Below are 17482 nucleotides of genomic sequence, written 5' to 3'. Positions count from 1 at the left end.
GACCCACATATGAATTTTTGAAATGAAAAATTGAGCAAAGAGAATTAGTAAATATTTTGTTTTAACTAACATCCTCATTTGCTGTGGTTTGCTGAAGTCTGTTCTTTTTGAGCACCAATTGTTAAATATTCAAGTATTTTGCATACTGGTTGTTACACACTAGTTGCTTAAAATTAGTCATGAAGAGGATAGTCATACCCTGTATGGAAAAAAGGGAACCCTCCTATGCTGTTGGTAGGAATGTAAATTGGTACAATTACTATGGAGAACAGTGTGGAGGTTTCTTAAAAAAACTAAAAATAGAACTGTTACATGACCCAGCAATCCCACTCCTGGGCATCTATCCCAACAAAACTATAATTCAAAAAGATATATGCACCCCTGTTCATAGCAGCATTATTTGCAATAGCCAAGACATGGAAGTAACATAAGTGCTCATGGACAGATGAATGGATAAAGAAGATGTGAGATATATATACACACACACACACACACACACACACACACACACACATATATATAGATGGACTATTGCTCAGCTATAAAATGAATGAAAGAATGCCATTTGCAGCAATATAGATGGACCTAGTGCTTATCACCCTAAGCAAAGTAAGAAAGAAAAAGATAAATATCATATGATATCACATATATGTGGAATCTGAAATATGTTACAAATGAACTTATTTACAAAACAGAAGAAAACTCATCAACATAGTAAACAAATTTATGGTTACCAAAGGGAAAAAGGGGTGGGAGAAGGATAAATTAAGAGTTTGGGATTAGCAGATACAAACTACTATATAAACTAAATAAATAAACAAGTCTTTTGTATAGCACAAGAAACTATATTCAACATCCTGTAATACCCTATAGTAGAAAAGAATATGAAAAAGAATATATATATATGCCGAATCACTTTGCTATATACTAGGAACTAACATAATATTTTTTTCTAACATAATATTTTAAATCAACTACACTTCAACTTAAATTTTTTTTAATTTAGAAAAGAATATTCACATCCTGAAAATTGGCAGATGCTGCAATCAGAGGATTTTTTTCCTCTTTAGATCCCATGTACTGTTACACCACTGCAATTTCTAAGCCCTACACTACATATCTAGTTTTAGGAAGAATTATAAGAAGACAGGAGTAACTGATCATTTCCTTTGGGAAAGATTTTAGTGATCTTATTGTGGAACTTCTCTGCTACCTTACTGGAAATCATTTACCAACTGAAGGTAGTCCTGAAATTATCTCATTACCAAATATCCAAAATATAGGCAAATCAGGACTAGTCAAGAGCATAGGGCAGGAAAGGGGGCTGGGGGTAGGGGGGAAGCACAGGGCAGGAAAGAAAGGTCAGTCTGGATTAAGGTGGTCAGAGATCTTGTCCTTCTTGATGAAGCCCCTGAGAAGATACACTGTCATATGCTAAGGCTAATTTCCCATAAATATATTCTCCACCAAGTCAAGAAGAACTAAAACTGTGAAAGAATTTAGCCATGTTATAGAGTGGAATCTTTCATTGTACCTTAATGTATTTAAGAAACTTTATGCAGAATGAGAAAATAGCATACATGTGCTAAAAATACACTTGGTGTGATTTTAGGACACACTGTGCCAGAAAACGTTAAAAAAATGAAGAACTACTTAGAATCAATTCTTTCTGCTCCAGTGTATAATCCTTTAGGCCTCAACTTAAGTATAAAAGTAAGTTGACAACATTTGTATTTTCCCTATTTTGAGTTTAGATAAGACCTGTATGTCTTTGTTTTTAAAGTTTAGTTATCTATGAATGGTTATCTATTAAGTTTAGTTATCAATGAATAGCATCTGAGAAGTGTGTGGAGGCTTTCCTCCATTTCCCTTGATGCTATTATTTCTAAAGATAGCTTAATGTTGAATTTAATGTTAACTTACCATTTTTTGAGCTGAAATACAAGACTAATGGATTATCAAGGTGGAACAGATAAGGTGTTTCCCAAAGTTAGTAGAAACAGACTCACGATTCTTCACCTTGACATACACAGATACATGTCTTCTGGGTCCAGCTGCCTCTAAGACCACAGCAGGTTGACATAATGCAGGTAATGGTGGTGAAAGTCAATAAAGGTTAGGGGCATATTAAAACCACACATGTGGATTAGCCCAAAGTACTCCTCAAGGCCTTGTTAGACTTTATGTGTCTGGGAACCTGCTGGATAGCACAGGGAGCTCAGCTAGGTGCTCTGTGATGACCTTGATGGGTGGGCTGGGTAGTGGGGACAGAGAGGGAAGTACAAGAGGGAGGGGATATATATATATATATAGCTGATTCATTGTACAGCAGAGACTAACACAACATTGAAGAGAAATTATACTCAAATTTTAGAAAAATCTACCCAAAAACCCTAGCACATGTATACCTTAAATGTATATAATTTTTATTTGCCAGTTATACCTCGGTAGAGCTATAGGGAAAATAAATAAAATGGAATGAATATCTTTTCTTCAAAAAACAAAGAAAGAAAAAGAAAAAAGTATCAGCTATCGAATCCCTCTGTTTCACACTCTTGTCCTTCTCCTTCCATTTTTATTTAGTTATAAATAAAGCTTATTTTGTTCTAAGCTTCCAAGCAAGAAGCTTAGAAAAGAGATGGGAATTTTTCTATGCAGCATCAGTAGGGAAAGTAACCCCAGTGTATATTTTTACTTAAAGGAACATACATGTCAATGTTGCTAATGCCTGGTGTATTTTTTCCACAGGGCTCTGAGCTCTTTCACTTCAGAGTGTCTGTTGTTCCGGGGGTCTCTTTCTGTAACTTAGTTGAAGAATTTCAGGTACAGTGAAGGCACAGGTATCCAGTGGTATCCAGTGGGGTGATGGCTGGGGAAGTAATATGACAGGCATCCGTCCAGGACACAATGAAGAGAAAAAAATGACAATGTATATGATGGACAAGGCTCAGAGATGGGGGGTCCTGGAGACTGGAGGTGACATCATCAGCAAAGGTGAAGACAGGGCCCTCCATAGTCTCAGGACCAGTTGATGCTGGGAAAGTTGTAATAAGTGCCTATGTTTGTTTTTGTTCCCTCTTCACCTTCCATATTTAGCTAGGTTTTCTGATCCCCCCCAACCATCTCCCCACAGAGACCTCTGTCTGTAACCTTTTAGTTCCCAGCATTATCCTCCCTTTGGTTATTTGCATTGTAACAATAGAGTCTTATATGCTCCCAAAGCCATCAAGATCCAAAAGAATTGGAAACCAAAGTCAGTCTCCTCAAATCACCCTCTGATGTTCAGTGACTCATTTTTGCTTATTCGCGTAATGCTATCTGCTGCCTATGGGGGTGTGGAGGAATGAGGATTTGATTAAATTAGTTAATGGCTCATTCACTGTCAGATACCAACACAACATTATCAAAAACAAAAGCTCTCAACTCTCTCCTTTTTCTTTTTCTGTCCTGGCCCTGCCTCAGTGATGAGTCTGCACCAGATGGGTGGCCAAAGCAGCAGTGTAGACACTTAAGATCCTGAGAGAAAATCCATCCCACTAGAAAGAGGATCTAGAAAAAGAAGTACCTGTCATATGAGGAGCCTAAGAGAAAATCCTCATTATTTTTCTCTTTTTTCTCACCTCTTTGTCCCATAGTCAGCCCCAGTTTCATGGAAGAGCACAATAATACAGGGGGATAAAACTCTAATGAGTTAGATTCATGAATCCACAGAAGTAAGAAGAAACTTGTACAACATCCTTAATGTACTGAGGACAGTCATAGTGTAGGGAGGAAGGACTGTCTACCCAGAATTCAATATCTAGTGAAAATATCCTTCAAGAATGAGAGGGAAATAAAGGTATTTTCAGGTGAAGGAAGAATAAAGTAATCTACTGTAGGCGGAACTTCTCTTAAAGTGATTGCACAGTTAATAAAGGAAGAGAATCATTAAGAAACAATAGAAAAAGATAAAGTTTCTTAAATCATGCTTTTGAAAGTATCCTGAAACAATGGAATGCAAAACAAAATCTTGGTTTTTTTTCCTCACTATAAAGGACATTATTGAAATCACTGACAAAATTTGAGTAAGATCTGTAGATTAGAAAGTAGCATTGTCTCAGAGTTAATATCTTGGTTTGATAATTGCACTCTAATATGTGTGAATCCTTTCAATTTGTGTTAAAGAAGCACAAACTGAAGTAATTTGATGATAAAAAGATATCATGTCTAGAACATACTTTTCTGTGATTCTGGGGTTCAACCTTTTTTTAAACATGTCATGGAATATTTAGATAATCATAGAAGATTGGAAGGGAAACATTTAAAGAAAAACTGTTTTCAAGAACTTTAGAGACAGAAGTTTAGCTGGAGAATACATGATTCAGGGGCCATAGGGTTTCCACTCTCAGAAATGTATAAAAGTGAAAGTGAAAGTCACTCAGTGGTGTCCAGTTCTTTGCGACCCCATGGACTGTACAGTCCATGGAATTCTCTAGGCCAGAATACTGGAGTGGGTAGCCTTTCCCTTCTCCAGGGGATCTTCCCAAGCCAGGGATTGAACCCAGGTCTCCTGCATTGCAGGCAGATTCTTTACCAGCTGAGCCACAAGGGAAGCCCTAGAAATGTATTAGATGGCTTAATTGAAGAAATGAAATTTTCATATTGTCCAGTCAGTAAAATCACTAAAATTTTGTTTTAGGTAGAAATGGGTAAGGAAGGCATTCTGGGTGGAAAGAATGACAGCAGCAAAGACACAGATACAGCTAGGCATTAAGCAATCATTTCAGCAGTGGATCCATTTGGCTGGAATAGGAAGTTATGTATAAGAAAGTGGGTAGGTTAGGGTCCCATTGTGGGAGACCTCGAATGTTGGAATGAGAACTTTGGAAAATTCCTATCAGCAATGAGAAGCTATTAAACATTTTTGAAAAGGAGCGTTTAGGGATGAGCACACGATCTACAACTGTGCAATCCAGTGCTTTTGCTCAAAGTGCCGAGATGTGAGCTTGCTCTTTCTTTTTTTTTTATATGCATAACATAAAAAGAATTTATCCCCCCCGCCCGGGGAACATGACATTTTTTTTTCACTTGTTTTTATTAGTTGGAGGCTAATTACTTTACAATATTGTAGTGGTTTTTGCCATACATTGACGTGAATCAGCCGTGGATTTACATGTGTTTCCCATCCCAGTCCCCCCTCCCGCCTCCCTCCCCATCTCATCCCTCTGGGTCTTCCCAGTGCACCAGCCCTGAGCGCTTGTCTCTTGCCTCCAACCTGAATTTGCTCTTTCTTAATGACATTGAACAAGGAAGCTTGCAGCCTCAGGAGCTACTGTCAAGCCATAGGACTGTTGGGACTTTGGAGGGAGTTATCCGACACTGAGGAAGCAGAACAGAGAGATAGAAGAAGAAGAAAAAGATTACGATTACAATAGATTATTTCCTCTGGTCTTCCGAACTTTAGCATTTTCTTTAGAGAAAAGCAGACTCATTTTTGCAATTACATGCAGCACATAATTGTCTCCCTCACAGACCACAAACAGATTAGATCTTTAAATCTTACAAAGCTAATTATCCAACCTCCTCTGATGGGCCACCTTTAAAAGAAACACTTTTGTTGTCTTGGAGCACCATACCGAAAACCACAAGTAGTGTATCACATTCAATAGGTAATATTTTTCTATAAAAGTAAAGTAAAGTGAAGTGAAGTTGCTCAGTCGTGTCTGACTCTTCGTGACCCCATGGACTGTAGCCTGCCAGGCTCCTCCATCCATGGGATTTTCCAGGCAAGAGTACTGGAGTGGGTTGCCATTTCCTTCAATCCCCAATAATTCCTGAAGCACTGGGTATGTAGTCTGAGCCTCCAAGTACAATAGGACATGATTAAACCAGCTGGTCCATTACCACGAGGATAATTATCTTCTCATATTGGAAGCAGTTTCTCACTGCTTTCCACACCACTTGCCAGAGCCACCTTTTAAATTCTATTGCTTTCAATACCTCATTTTTGGTACCACTTCTAAACAGTCAAGACTTCCTCATAGCTCAGTTGGTAAAGAATCTGCCTGCAGTGCAGGAGACCCCAGTTCAATTCTTGGGTTGGGAAGATCCACTGAAGAAGGGACAGGCTACCCACTCCAGTATTCTTGGGCTTCCCTGTGGCTCAGCTGGTAAAGAATCCACCTGTAATGCAGGAGACCTGGGTTCGATCCCTGGGTTGGGAAGATCCCCTGGAGAAAGGGATAGTCTACCCACTCCAGTATTCTGGCCTGGAAAATTTCATGGACTGTATAGTCCAAAGAGTCAGACATGACTGAGCGACTTTTACCTTCACCTAGATGGTCAAGATTCTTCTGGTCAAAAATAAAGCAGTCTCTCTTTGTTTAAACAAACAAACAAAAAAGTTGTTTTATAGATAGACCAATGTTTTACAAAGATCAATCTGGCAATGTTATTATGTCAACATGAATTGACAACATGGAAAGGAGGCTATTTATACAAAGTAAGGTAATAAAACTCCGAATAGCAATATCAAAAGTTGAACAGAAAGAACCTGAAAAAAGTATTTTAAAAATTAATAGCTATAGGACTCCTTCTTAAAAAAAACATATATACCCTTATATCACTGAAGGATGGTGATACCTTGAACTTGAGCTATACACTAAAGCAGCTTTTTAATCCTTTATCTTGTCCTGGCATTTTCCCACATCCTGTTTCTATTCATCTCTACTTTATTCTACCTCAAAAGATAGTCTTGCTTCTTACTTCACAGGGAAAACATAAGCTTGAACCATTTTACTCTCCATGTGCCCCCATTTCTACCTGTAGCATACAAGGCATCCATCCTTACCTCTGGTCTCAGAGGAAAAGATCCTTGCTTCTGTCAGTGATCCTGTCTCCCCTCTAGGAACTTGTTTTTATTAATTATCCTCTCAGGCAGAGGAAACATTTTGAATATACAGAAATTTCCCAGTGTTGGCACTCATACTGAGAATTTTCTGAAGAGATGGTAGTCTGGAAGAGCACATGCTTATTTCCTCTACCTTGAATGTACCTTCTCCTCCTCCTCTTATTCTCCAAGATTCAGATCGGGAAGCACATTCTCTGGTTACTCCAAGCTGTCAGGCACTTCTCACCATGTTCCATGTTCCCTGATAGCTCAGTTGGTAAAGAATCAGCCTGCAGTGCAGGAGACCCCAGTTTGATCCCTGTGTTGGGAAGATCCCCTGGAGAAGGGAAAGGCTACCCACTCCAGTATTCTGGCCTGGAAAATTCCATGGACTGTATAGTCCATGGGGTCACAAAGAGTCAGACATGACTAAGCAACTTCCACTTTCACCATGTTCCAATGGCACTTTACCTGTTCCTCTGTGACTGAACACAGAATATTTCCCTACTGTGTAAGTGTTCTGTCTAACCACCTCTGCCATTAAAGACAAACGATAAGGCTTCCCTGGTGGCTCAGTGGTAAAGAATCTGCCTGCCAACGCAGGAGACACAGGTTCAATCCCTGGTCCAGGAAGATCCCACATGCCACAGAGCAAGTAAGCCCAAGCATAAGAAAAAAGATTAAGAAGAAGAAAAAAGTCAAAAGATAAAGATATAGGATATAAATCAAATTTTTATTCCCTATGTAACATGTGCACATTGTTACCTGTCAGATTGCCAAGAGACTGTTTCTGAGGTTTGTGGAGGCTGAATATCTCTATCGGTCTGGACAGAATATTGCTATTTGAGTAGTAGTGTTTCCACCATTGTGTGAATCATGTCAAGTTCAATGTTTTGAATCGCTGAGCTCAGAAAACTTAAAGACTTTGCTTTCTCTGTTGCAGATTTATGTTGACGAAGTCCCTCTGCCATTTCCAGGACACACACTTATTGCTGTTGCAGCAGCTGTACTGCTGGGGGGATTAATTTTTATAGCATTTATGTTCCAGATACGTAACATCCACCCATGGGATACATTCAAAAAACTGATTAGAAGAAACAATGTGAACCCCACAAATACCACTGCCAACTAGCTGGTTCATAGATGAAAATCTGAATAGTGAACAAATAATAATCATAATTTTCTCTGTATTTCCTAGTTCCATTAGATAATTCCTAGAAGAAAATGTATTTAAATGTTAATGTAAAAATTAGATAAAATACTATAGAATTAGCATTTTTAACTCAAATTACACTTTGTCAACATGTTTACCATTCCATTCTCTTATTTTGGATACATAGAAAATTTCTTATGTTAACACTTAGAAGATTTTCCTTGAGATTCTTAAGAAAATGAAAAATGATAACCATCTCTTGGGGGACGGGTTTTCTGTATTTATTCTTTAGTTTTTGTTGACTGGAGCCCATTCTGAGCCTTGTCCTTTTCAGATTAGAATGAGTAGAATCCAATCCTGCCAGGGAAAGACAGGTGATAAAGGAGGCTCATGTCCATGTGTGCTTTCAGAACCTCATGAGAATTACAGGTGAAGCCATTTAGGTTTTCTTGAGGCAACTTCAAAATCAGATTGTAACACCTAAAGAGGAGGAAATGTGACCCCATCATGGGGCTGAGTCTGGGGGAGGTACTGGCTTACAGAACTACATGTGACATGTAGAATTCCAAAAGATGCACCTCTCTGTGCTCTCAGAGCACCCGTTCCCAGGTCATCAGAAGATGGCCAGTACATTTGGAGATCAGAGAGTTACACCCTCCTGGAAAAGCCCAGAAGGAGCCACAGACTGCTCTTGACAACATGGGGCAAGGCTAGGCATCCAGCCCAGGAGAGTCCAGTTCTGGGAATCGCAAACCATGGCCGTGCCTGTGTATCCTGAAAGTTCTTCTGAGAGAGAGGACAGTGGGCAGGGTAGACCCAGCACTCAGACTCAGGAGCCAGACATTACAGGTTTGCCACTTCCTAGGTGTATGGCCTGGGAAAATCATTTAATTTATTTGTGCCTGAGTGTTTTCACCTGTAAAATGGGGATAATATTAATACCTACCTAATAGGGCTGTTGTGACGGCCAAATGAATTAATACATACAAAATAATTAGAACAGTGTGGGCTTTGTGAATACTTTTAAGTGTTAGCTGTTGCTGTTCCATTGCAGGTAATAGAAATCCATCCTAACTGCAATGAAAGGGGAGTTTATTGGAAGGGTACTACAGGAAGCCAGAAAATCAAAGCAAAATCTGGACAAGCAGTGCTTGTCCACGGAGAGGAAGGAGACCCACTCTGGGGACCTAGGAGACAGGAGCTTGTGAGCTCCTCAGAGCATCACTTGGGCTAGGGCTCCAGAGATTAAACATGGCACAGAGGTTAAAAGTATAAACTACAGAGGCTGACAACCTGTGTTTCTTCTTTTAATAAATTTTTTTAACTACTTTCACATTTACTGAAAAGTTATTATGGTGGTACAGAGGGTTCTCATATAACCCACACTCAGTTGCCCCTGATATTAACATCTTATAGCCTGGCTTTTATCTAGTTCCATCACCTACAAGCTATGTGACCTCAGCAAAGTTATTTAACTTAAGAGTCTATCTCATGGTCTACACTTTGGCTGTTTGAGCTGTAGGATGCCATGTATGCATCTGTATTCCTGTGTGTTCAAAGATACCCCTGCTCAGCTAATTCATTCTTCATGTGGCCACAAATTTATTCACCTCTTCCCTGAAAACAGTCCATCCAAAGTCATAGCTGATGATGGGATTCCAGAGATAATGTCACAGAGGCACTGTTCTTGGAGTCCAGAATCTCTAAGTGCTATCAATTTCTCTTAATTTCTTGTCATAGAGGAGGAAAATGGTGATAATTATTACACTTTAGCAAAAGACAAAAAAAAAAGTGACTTTTCTATGACCCTGTTAACACTAAAGCTGGCTTAGTTTAGCTTAGGTTTCTCTCTCCACCACACATTCCGCGTACTGCCTTGCCTCTGAACTGTACCTCATCTGATTAGGAACCTTTGCCCAAAACAATGAAATGTCTTCATTCCTGAAGGATCTGAGGCTTTGGCAATCAGATGCCTGTTACTCTGTAAGTTAGTTTCCATTGATTTTTTTTTTTCACTTTCTATGGATTTTTATCTGGGGGTATCCTTGATAGTAAAAGTGTGTGGCCTGGAAGCCACCCAATTAATATTGGTCCTCACTGTGTTACAGGCTTCCCTTGTGGCTCAGCTGGTAAAGAATCCACCTGCAATGTGGGAGATATGGGTGCAATCCCTGGGTTGGGAAGATCCCCTGGAGAAGAGGAAGGCTACCCACTCCAGTATTCTGGCCTGGAGAATTCCTACAGTCCATGGTGTTACAAACAGTCGGACACAACTGAGAGACTTTCACTTTTCACTGTGTTAGAACATCTCTATTTTTTCTCAATAAGATTGATGATCCCCTCTTGTGCCTGTTTGCCTAACGCACCAGGAAACAAAAATGGCTACACGGCAGTCTTGGTGGGATCAGTGGGATCACTGTTGTGTTCACTGGTATTTTTACACTGGTTAGATAGGCCGCTTGATTACCAGAGCTCAAAAGGCAGAACTGTTAGCAGTAGCTTAATAAGTGAAATCTAAAAATAACCACATTCACTCTCCACCCCTATTTCCCAGATTATTGTGTTCTAGCTATCGCAAGCATCCCTGTATATTGGGGATCTCCAACACAGAACATACATTTCATCCAGCCAGAGAAACCACAGTGTCCCCAGGACCACTATGCATGAACTTTTGGTAGACTTCCTTATGTCATAAGACCATCCATATTTCTGGATGGCAGCGTAGCAATCATGCAATGGGGCTTCCCTGGTGGTCCAGAAGTTAAGCGGGTGCAGCTTCAGTTACTGGTTGGGAAACTAAGATCCCACATGCCTCATGGCCAAAAAACCAAAACATAAGACAGAAACAAAATTTCGAAAAAGACTTAAAAAAAAAAAAAATGCTATGAATCCCCAAAACATCCACCCGTTACCTCAGTTCTTTTTGTGACGTGAATGAGGATAGGGCCACAGGCAAATTGTGAGGGATTAAAATGTCTAAGTTTCCAGTGTGCTGAAAAGATTGTTGTGTCTCCCTATGGGTAATTAAAATTTTAAGTGTTTGATTATCATACAACACTTAAATGTACGTGGAAATTAAATTAACTTCTTTCCAGATTTTCTGATTGGAAAAATTCCAAATTCATCAGAGCCTTACTATTCTCATTTTTTATTACCTCATTTCCTGTGTTGGTACATAAAGTGACAGAAATGGAGGAACATGTGGTAGTGGATAAGACATGCAGAGCAAATGGGTACACATGCTTACTCTATAATAAAGATAGTTCATCTTTTTCTGGAGCAAAAGGCAGCACACTTACTGCCCATGATAAAAGATTCAGGTTCTGTAAGTTCAGGGTTCCTATCAGGTAATGCAACTCATCCTGTGTGCACATGTCATCTAGCCTGCCTTGTCTTACCCTAGGGCTCAGGTGCAAAGTGTGCTACAAAGATGCTGATGCTCTGGCTACTGCTGTTGTTGAAAATAATGAGTTTTCTGTTTTGTCCCAGCGTCTTCTGTCCTCACCAGCATCACCAGAACTACGTTGTTACTTAGCAAGTAGGATAATATCTCAGATCCTTCACAGTTCTTGATACAAACAAGGCTTAAATTTGTTCACGGGTCTACTGGGTCATGAGTGAAGAGTGAAGAGTATCCAATTTGTACTGCAGCTGGAACTGGGCTAGATCCCACTCAAAGCGGTCCATTTTTTTTTGAACCGAAATTATTAGAGCAGAAATTCTAAATGGTATGTGGCATGTTCAGCCTCCTATTTCCAGGCATTGTTTGTCTTGGCGGTAGGGAACGTGCGGTTCTCTAGCTTGTTCTTTACTTTGGAATGGGAGATCGCTGTGGGATCCAGAATACTGAATTCATCCAAACTTTGCTAAAGCGTATTCTTATTAACTTCGATTTTCTATTTCATCGCTGAATCTTACTGAGATATCTTAGGAAATTGTTTCTTTATGCTTTTCGGGTCCTGCTACATAGTGAGATGGTCGCCGTGCTCCCTGATAGACTGGGGCACATAGTCACAGTGGCAGAAGAGTTACACTGTGCCACTAAATGGCCAGGGGAAGGCCCACGCTTGACATAGAAGCAACATGCCAGGCACCCGGGCCCTCTAGGTACCATGGCCACGGTGCCCACTTGGCTGTCATTATAATGAGCACGGCACCTCTCATTTCCATTAACATAAGGGATCCATATCTAAGTGCAGCACTACCTGCCTTCATCAGGTTCTACCAAGATGGCAGTTAAGAGCTTGGACTCCAGAGTAGGATCATCTACGTCTGAATGCTGTCTTTGCCACTTTCTAGCTGCGTCATCTTGAGAAAGTGACAACTTCTCTGTGTCTCAGTTTTGTTGCCAATATAAAAATGACATTACTTGCCTCATTCGATTCCTTGGGAATTGAAGGAGTTAATATATGTAAAGTGCTTAGAACAGAGCCTGGCATCTAGAAAGTGCTGTTAGAAGTGTTAGCTATTGTACAGGGTGTGTCAGGGAGCACATTTTAAAAGACTCAGATGCTTCCCTTATCAATCTGCTCTTAATGATGAGAAAAGGGAGAGAGACTTCCGGGTGTTATCAGTCTTTGAATTCTTTTCTCTCCACTGTATCAGGTTCTTTCTGGCCTTTCAGCATCACCTAACATAGTGCAGGTACTGGGACCAGTTTACATTAGTCAATCCAATCCCTTAGAACCCCAGCCAGCAGCCTTAGCTAGCATAACAAATACAGTATCACTATGACAATAAATAAAAAATAATCACAAATTATGTTCTTCAATCTTTTGTCAACCATTTCAAAATTCCTGGTCCATAAACATTTCCTCTGAGTTTTAACAATAAAATGAGCATACTCTATAATTTTCAGTTCTATGGTATAACTCTTTTCTATTCTGATAGTGCTTAACACTCTCCTGTTTGAGTCAGAATCCATCATCTGACAACAAGTAGGGAAAAGGAGGGATTTTTAGATTTAGTCCACAAGGGAAGCACAGCAGGAAGTGGCATAAGTTTCACTGAAGGAAGACTTTAGATCTAAGTAAAAATTTAGGTGATCTTTGCATCCATGGGACCTCAAAGAGTCAGACACAACTGAGCGTCTGAACAACAACAACAAAACAACTACCATTTTATTTTCTCAAGATGGTAGCCTGGGCTGGACTCAGCTGGGTGTTTGTGCTGGTCTTACCAATGACCCCTCTTGTATATCCTCAGCTGGAGGATTGGCTGGAGACTCAGCTCAGCTGGGCACCTGATGTCTGAGCTTCTTTCTCACTCCATGTAGTAGTCTCTGGACCTATTTCGTTTCTACCTGGCCCTTCTATGTGGCTTCTTAACCAGGTTAGTTGGACCTCTTACATGGCAGCTCAGGTCTCCTAAAAATGCAAATGAGGAAGCTGCCACACTTGGGCCTAGTCCCAGCATAACACCATCTACAGTCTATTGGCTAGAGCCAATCACCAGCCTAGCCCAGATTTAAGGAAGGAGGACTATGCACAATCATAAGTATTGAGAGATGAGGTTCACTGAAGGCCACCAAATGCAGTAGACTTATCAGAAAGCCCCATCCTCCAAAGGAACAAGTTTAGGCTTGTGTGCCAGAGCTGGGATGCCCAAGATGGCTTCCTAACTCACACATCTGGCTCCTCAGCTGTGTTGACTGCAGCAGCTGGGTTCTGGCCAAGAGGCATCTGTCTCTCCATGTGGCCTCTTCATGAAGCTATTAATAGCTTTAGCTTACTCACAGACTTGTAGTGTCATAGTAACTGGACTTCTTACATGGCAGTTGGCTTCCCCCAGAACACTAAAGGGGGAGCTGCCAGATTTTCTTTAACACTTGAGACTTCAAAGTCTCAGAGTATCACTTCTGCTTCATTCCACTGGTCAAGGTGGTCCCAGTGCCAGCCCAGGTTCAAAGGCAGGAAAAACAGACTCCACCTCTTCTGAGTGGCAAGGTGACATGGCAGAAGAGCCTGTGGGTAAGGAGGGATTATTTCAGTCATTTGTGGAAGTATAAAGGGCTCCCCACGTGGCACTTGTGGGAAAGAACCCACCTGCCAATGCAGGAGATGCCGGAGACAAGGATTCAATCCCTGGGTCGGGAAGATCTGCTCCCTGGATGAGGGTATGGCAATCCACTCCAGTATTCTTGCATGGAGATTTCCATGCACAGAGGAGACTGGCAGGCTACAGTCCATAGGGTCACAAAGAGTCGGACAAAACTGAAGTGCACACTTGGAAATATAATCTACCATTTTGATGTTCGTTAACAGTATCTACCTAGGTTGTGAATTCAACTGGCAGTGTACTTCAGAAATCCTCAAAATCAGTTCTGAACCGGGTTTTCATCATCTCAGCCTTGGGCTACAGCCATAAGAGCTTCATTCAGAAGGGTCACAAGACAGTTCCGAGGAATGCTTTTTTGCTAGGTCAGTAATACTGGGATTTGAGTCTCTCAGCACCATCAGAAGCAACCATTCTAAATTACAATATTCCTCTTTCAGTGTTCAACTAATATCTACCCCGTCTTCCTGCCCATCCCCATCTCATGTCACAGCTAGGCAGTCCACGATCAACCCAAGTAGCTCAGGCAACAGTGTCAGGAGTTCCTGACCAACCTCACACTTTGCCATCATGTAACTAAACTCCCTGCACATACACACAACTAGAATTTCCATCATGGGGCTCCCAGTTCAGGTTAAAAGTCCTCAGCAGGAACCTGATTGGCTGAAAGAGTCTAGATCAGATGGTTATTCCTAGATCAACCAGGTATGGTCAGGGACAGAGTCAAGTAACGCAGACCTCACCCTTCTGTTCACTGGCACCATTTCCAGAAAAGGAAAAACCATCATTTGACTTGGCAATCCCTCTAACTGGTGAAGAACAAAAACTTGATGCAGCCTATGGAGAGCAGAAATGAGGATTGAGTGTGTTGAGTATCAATGACTGAGTGTCAATGGCTGAGGGCTGTGGGCAAACCACAGTGCAATTCAGATGGAAGGGAAGGGGGAAAGAGCTGGGATTGGTGGGTGACTGGACCAGACTGGAAAGGTCAGCAACCAGTCCTTCCACATCCAAACAAGGATGTATGCTCCAAGCCCACTGACCCCCTCCATGCCTTTGTTGATATGCTAGCCAATATCATTAGAATCTCTGCCCACTTTGGAGTTGGAGCCCTCCCTGCTGCCCCCAGCTTGCCGCACAGAGCCTCCCAGTCAGCCTCCACCTCTCTGCCAGCGTCCTCCTTCTCTGCCAGTCTCCTTCTTTCTCACCCATGATCATTTGACCCATCATTCAAGGTCCAGATGACATGTCTGCTCTACTGAGAAATTCTCTCCCAGCTTTCTTTGACAATGAGTTTTTCTTTCCTTTGAGTAGCGTAACATTGGGCACAGTTCTACATTATCACACCTCTTAGCCTGGTTCTGCTCTTTACATACTTGTCTCTCCTCTTCACCAGGTGTGGTGCTAATTTTCTATCACATTTCCTTTCAATGCCTGTCCAGTGTAGTGACTAACACATGGTGGATGTTCAATAAGTGAATGAGGAATAAAAAATACTTTATATCCAATTTGGGGATGAACAGGAGAACATAAATATGATATGAGAGCACCTTTCTATGAGAAATGTTCAGACGAAGTAGCACAATATGTAACATCCCACAGGCACAATAGGCACATCCCACAATTTATTGAGTAGACACTCAATAAATATTTGTTGAAAATGAATAAGCAGATGAATACAAAAAAGGACTCAGAAGAAGAGGTTTTGAGGATCATTATGATAAGTATATAATTATAAGGGAGTGTTTCTTTTTCATCTGTCTTTGATTTTTTTAAGAGTAGTAATGGGGGAATTTAGAAAACAAAAGTATAAGGAAGAAAAATTAAAATCATACCACTTAAAATTTTGATATCTTTTCTTAGTCTTCTGTGTTTTGTGTGTGTATCTGTGTGTGTGTGTGTGTGTTTGTGTGTGTGCACGAATAAACATACCTAATATAAAGTAATCCTCTTGGAAAAATGGTTTTGGGTGAGACTGTGGTTCGTCCTAACTCTGCTTTGGCCCCCAACCTAGATCAGTTTACAGGAGAATCTGTCATGTTACAGCCTGTCTCTGAATAAATTGGTTATATCTTGTGAACATTTCTTAGGGTCAAATTTAAAAAAGAGATCACTTTCTGATTTGCCATCATACCATTCATAAATCTCAGAGATTCCGGTTGTGATAAAATTGATAATCATTCTGGTCAATTTTTTTTCTGTTTTAATAATATTTTTAAGAACATGTAGTTTTCCTTTGGGACTTAGAAGAAAAAATTAACCCTCTGATAACAAATTGATCTATCTAAAATGAATTATTGCAAGTTAACAGCAATCTTAGAAAAAAATCAATTTTGTTAATAGAGATGGAATTATAACAGTCTCATTCCTGGCAATGTATTCTTCTGAAACAGGAGCTTAAAATAATTCTCTCTTTATCAAGAATTTTTTATACTTCTTTTCCATCTTGTCTTTTCTTTCAGCAAATTATTTCCTATACATAGTCATTACTAAGTGTCTGTTAAATGAATTTTAAAAAGATACTTCAAATGTGTTTATCTCTAGCAGAATTAATCAGGGAAAGAGAATTAGATGTTAAAAATTGAAAACCGAAATAAAAAATACCAAGTTAAAGATTCTAAGTAATAGTAAACATTTTCAATGTGTGTGTATGTGTGGGACAGCCAGGTAGGAGGGACCATTTGAACTTAAAAAAAATTCCTGTAAAGGAAAATGTTTGATCCATAGACCACTGTAAGAAGATGTAACTCATTTTGTGGTAGTAATTTAGGAAGAACGTCAGAAAAAACAAAGGTTGGTAATATAGAAATGATTGTCAGTGGAGAAGTTCTGTTCAGCGAGTTGGTCTTGGATCACACAATCCCCCTACAACTGGGGAAATCTAGACCTCATAACTTCCCTGAAGTTCCAGGACCCAAGTGACAAACTGCAGGAATATATAGGTTTTCTTATAAATCTAAGAGCTAGTTTCAGGGTCCTGCTGTAGCTTCCAAGATGGAACCTGATACGCCTGAGAGAATGAATGAAGAAAGGGGAGGGAACAGGAGCCCCAGAGCCTCCAGTGGAAGGAGAGAGGAAGGGGGAGGGTTGGGGGAGAGGAGCCTCAGGCTGCACGCCATCCTAAAAAAAGTCTCGGCCAGGGGTGAACCTAGGAACAGGATTGCTTTTAGAAGAGTTTCATGTCAAGCAGAAATGGCCAGTTCTAAGTCCCTCCTGGCGCAGGCCTCCCTTGGTTGAGAGCAGACAAAGGAGGGCATTGCCCCCAGGGAACACTGCAGGGAAACAAGGTGGGCGAGCTGGAGGCTGTCTGCCGACCCCATCCTCAGTTGCAGGTTCTCTGGGGCAGAGAGCTGAGCTGATACCTCCATGGCTACCATTCCCCATGGGCACCTGGAAATCTGATTTCA

General features: G+C 40.6%; 2 protein-coding genes across 2 annotated transcripts in view; one reads left to right on the top strand and one right to left on the bottom strand.

Annotated features, from left to right (window-relative positions):
- CATSPERB (cation channel sperm associated auxiliary subunit beta) overlaps positions 1–8000 on the top strand; it is a 114729-nt gene extending 106729 nt beyond the window's left edge. The window contains exons 24-26 of the mRNA XM_043921749.1: positions 1613–1713; positions 2749–2823; positions 7812–8000. Coding sequence (XP_043777684.1) covers positions 1613–1713; positions 2749–2823; positions 7812–8000 — 365 coding nt within the window. The remainder of the gene's footprint in view (positions 1–1612; positions 1714–2748; positions 2824–7811) is intronic.
- The window catches only part of LOC122706523 (translation initiation factor IF-2-like), a 162386-nt gene that overhangs the window by 57642 nt on the left and 87262 nt on the right, over positions 1–17482 (bottom strand). The gene's annotated exons all lie outside the window — the stretch shown is intronic.

The sequence above is a fragment of the Cervus elaphus genome, chromosome 13 (genome assembly GCF_910594005.1).
Source record: "Cervus elaphus chromosome 13, mCerEla1.1, whole genome shotgun sequence".
In the NCBI taxonomy this organism is placed as follows: domain Eukaryota; kingdom Metazoa; phylum Chordata; class Mammalia; order Artiodactyla; family Cervidae; genus Cervus; species Cervus elaphus.
The sequence above is the reverse complement of the archived record's forward strand: the minus strand, read 5'-3'. Positions and strand labels throughout refer to the sequence as shown.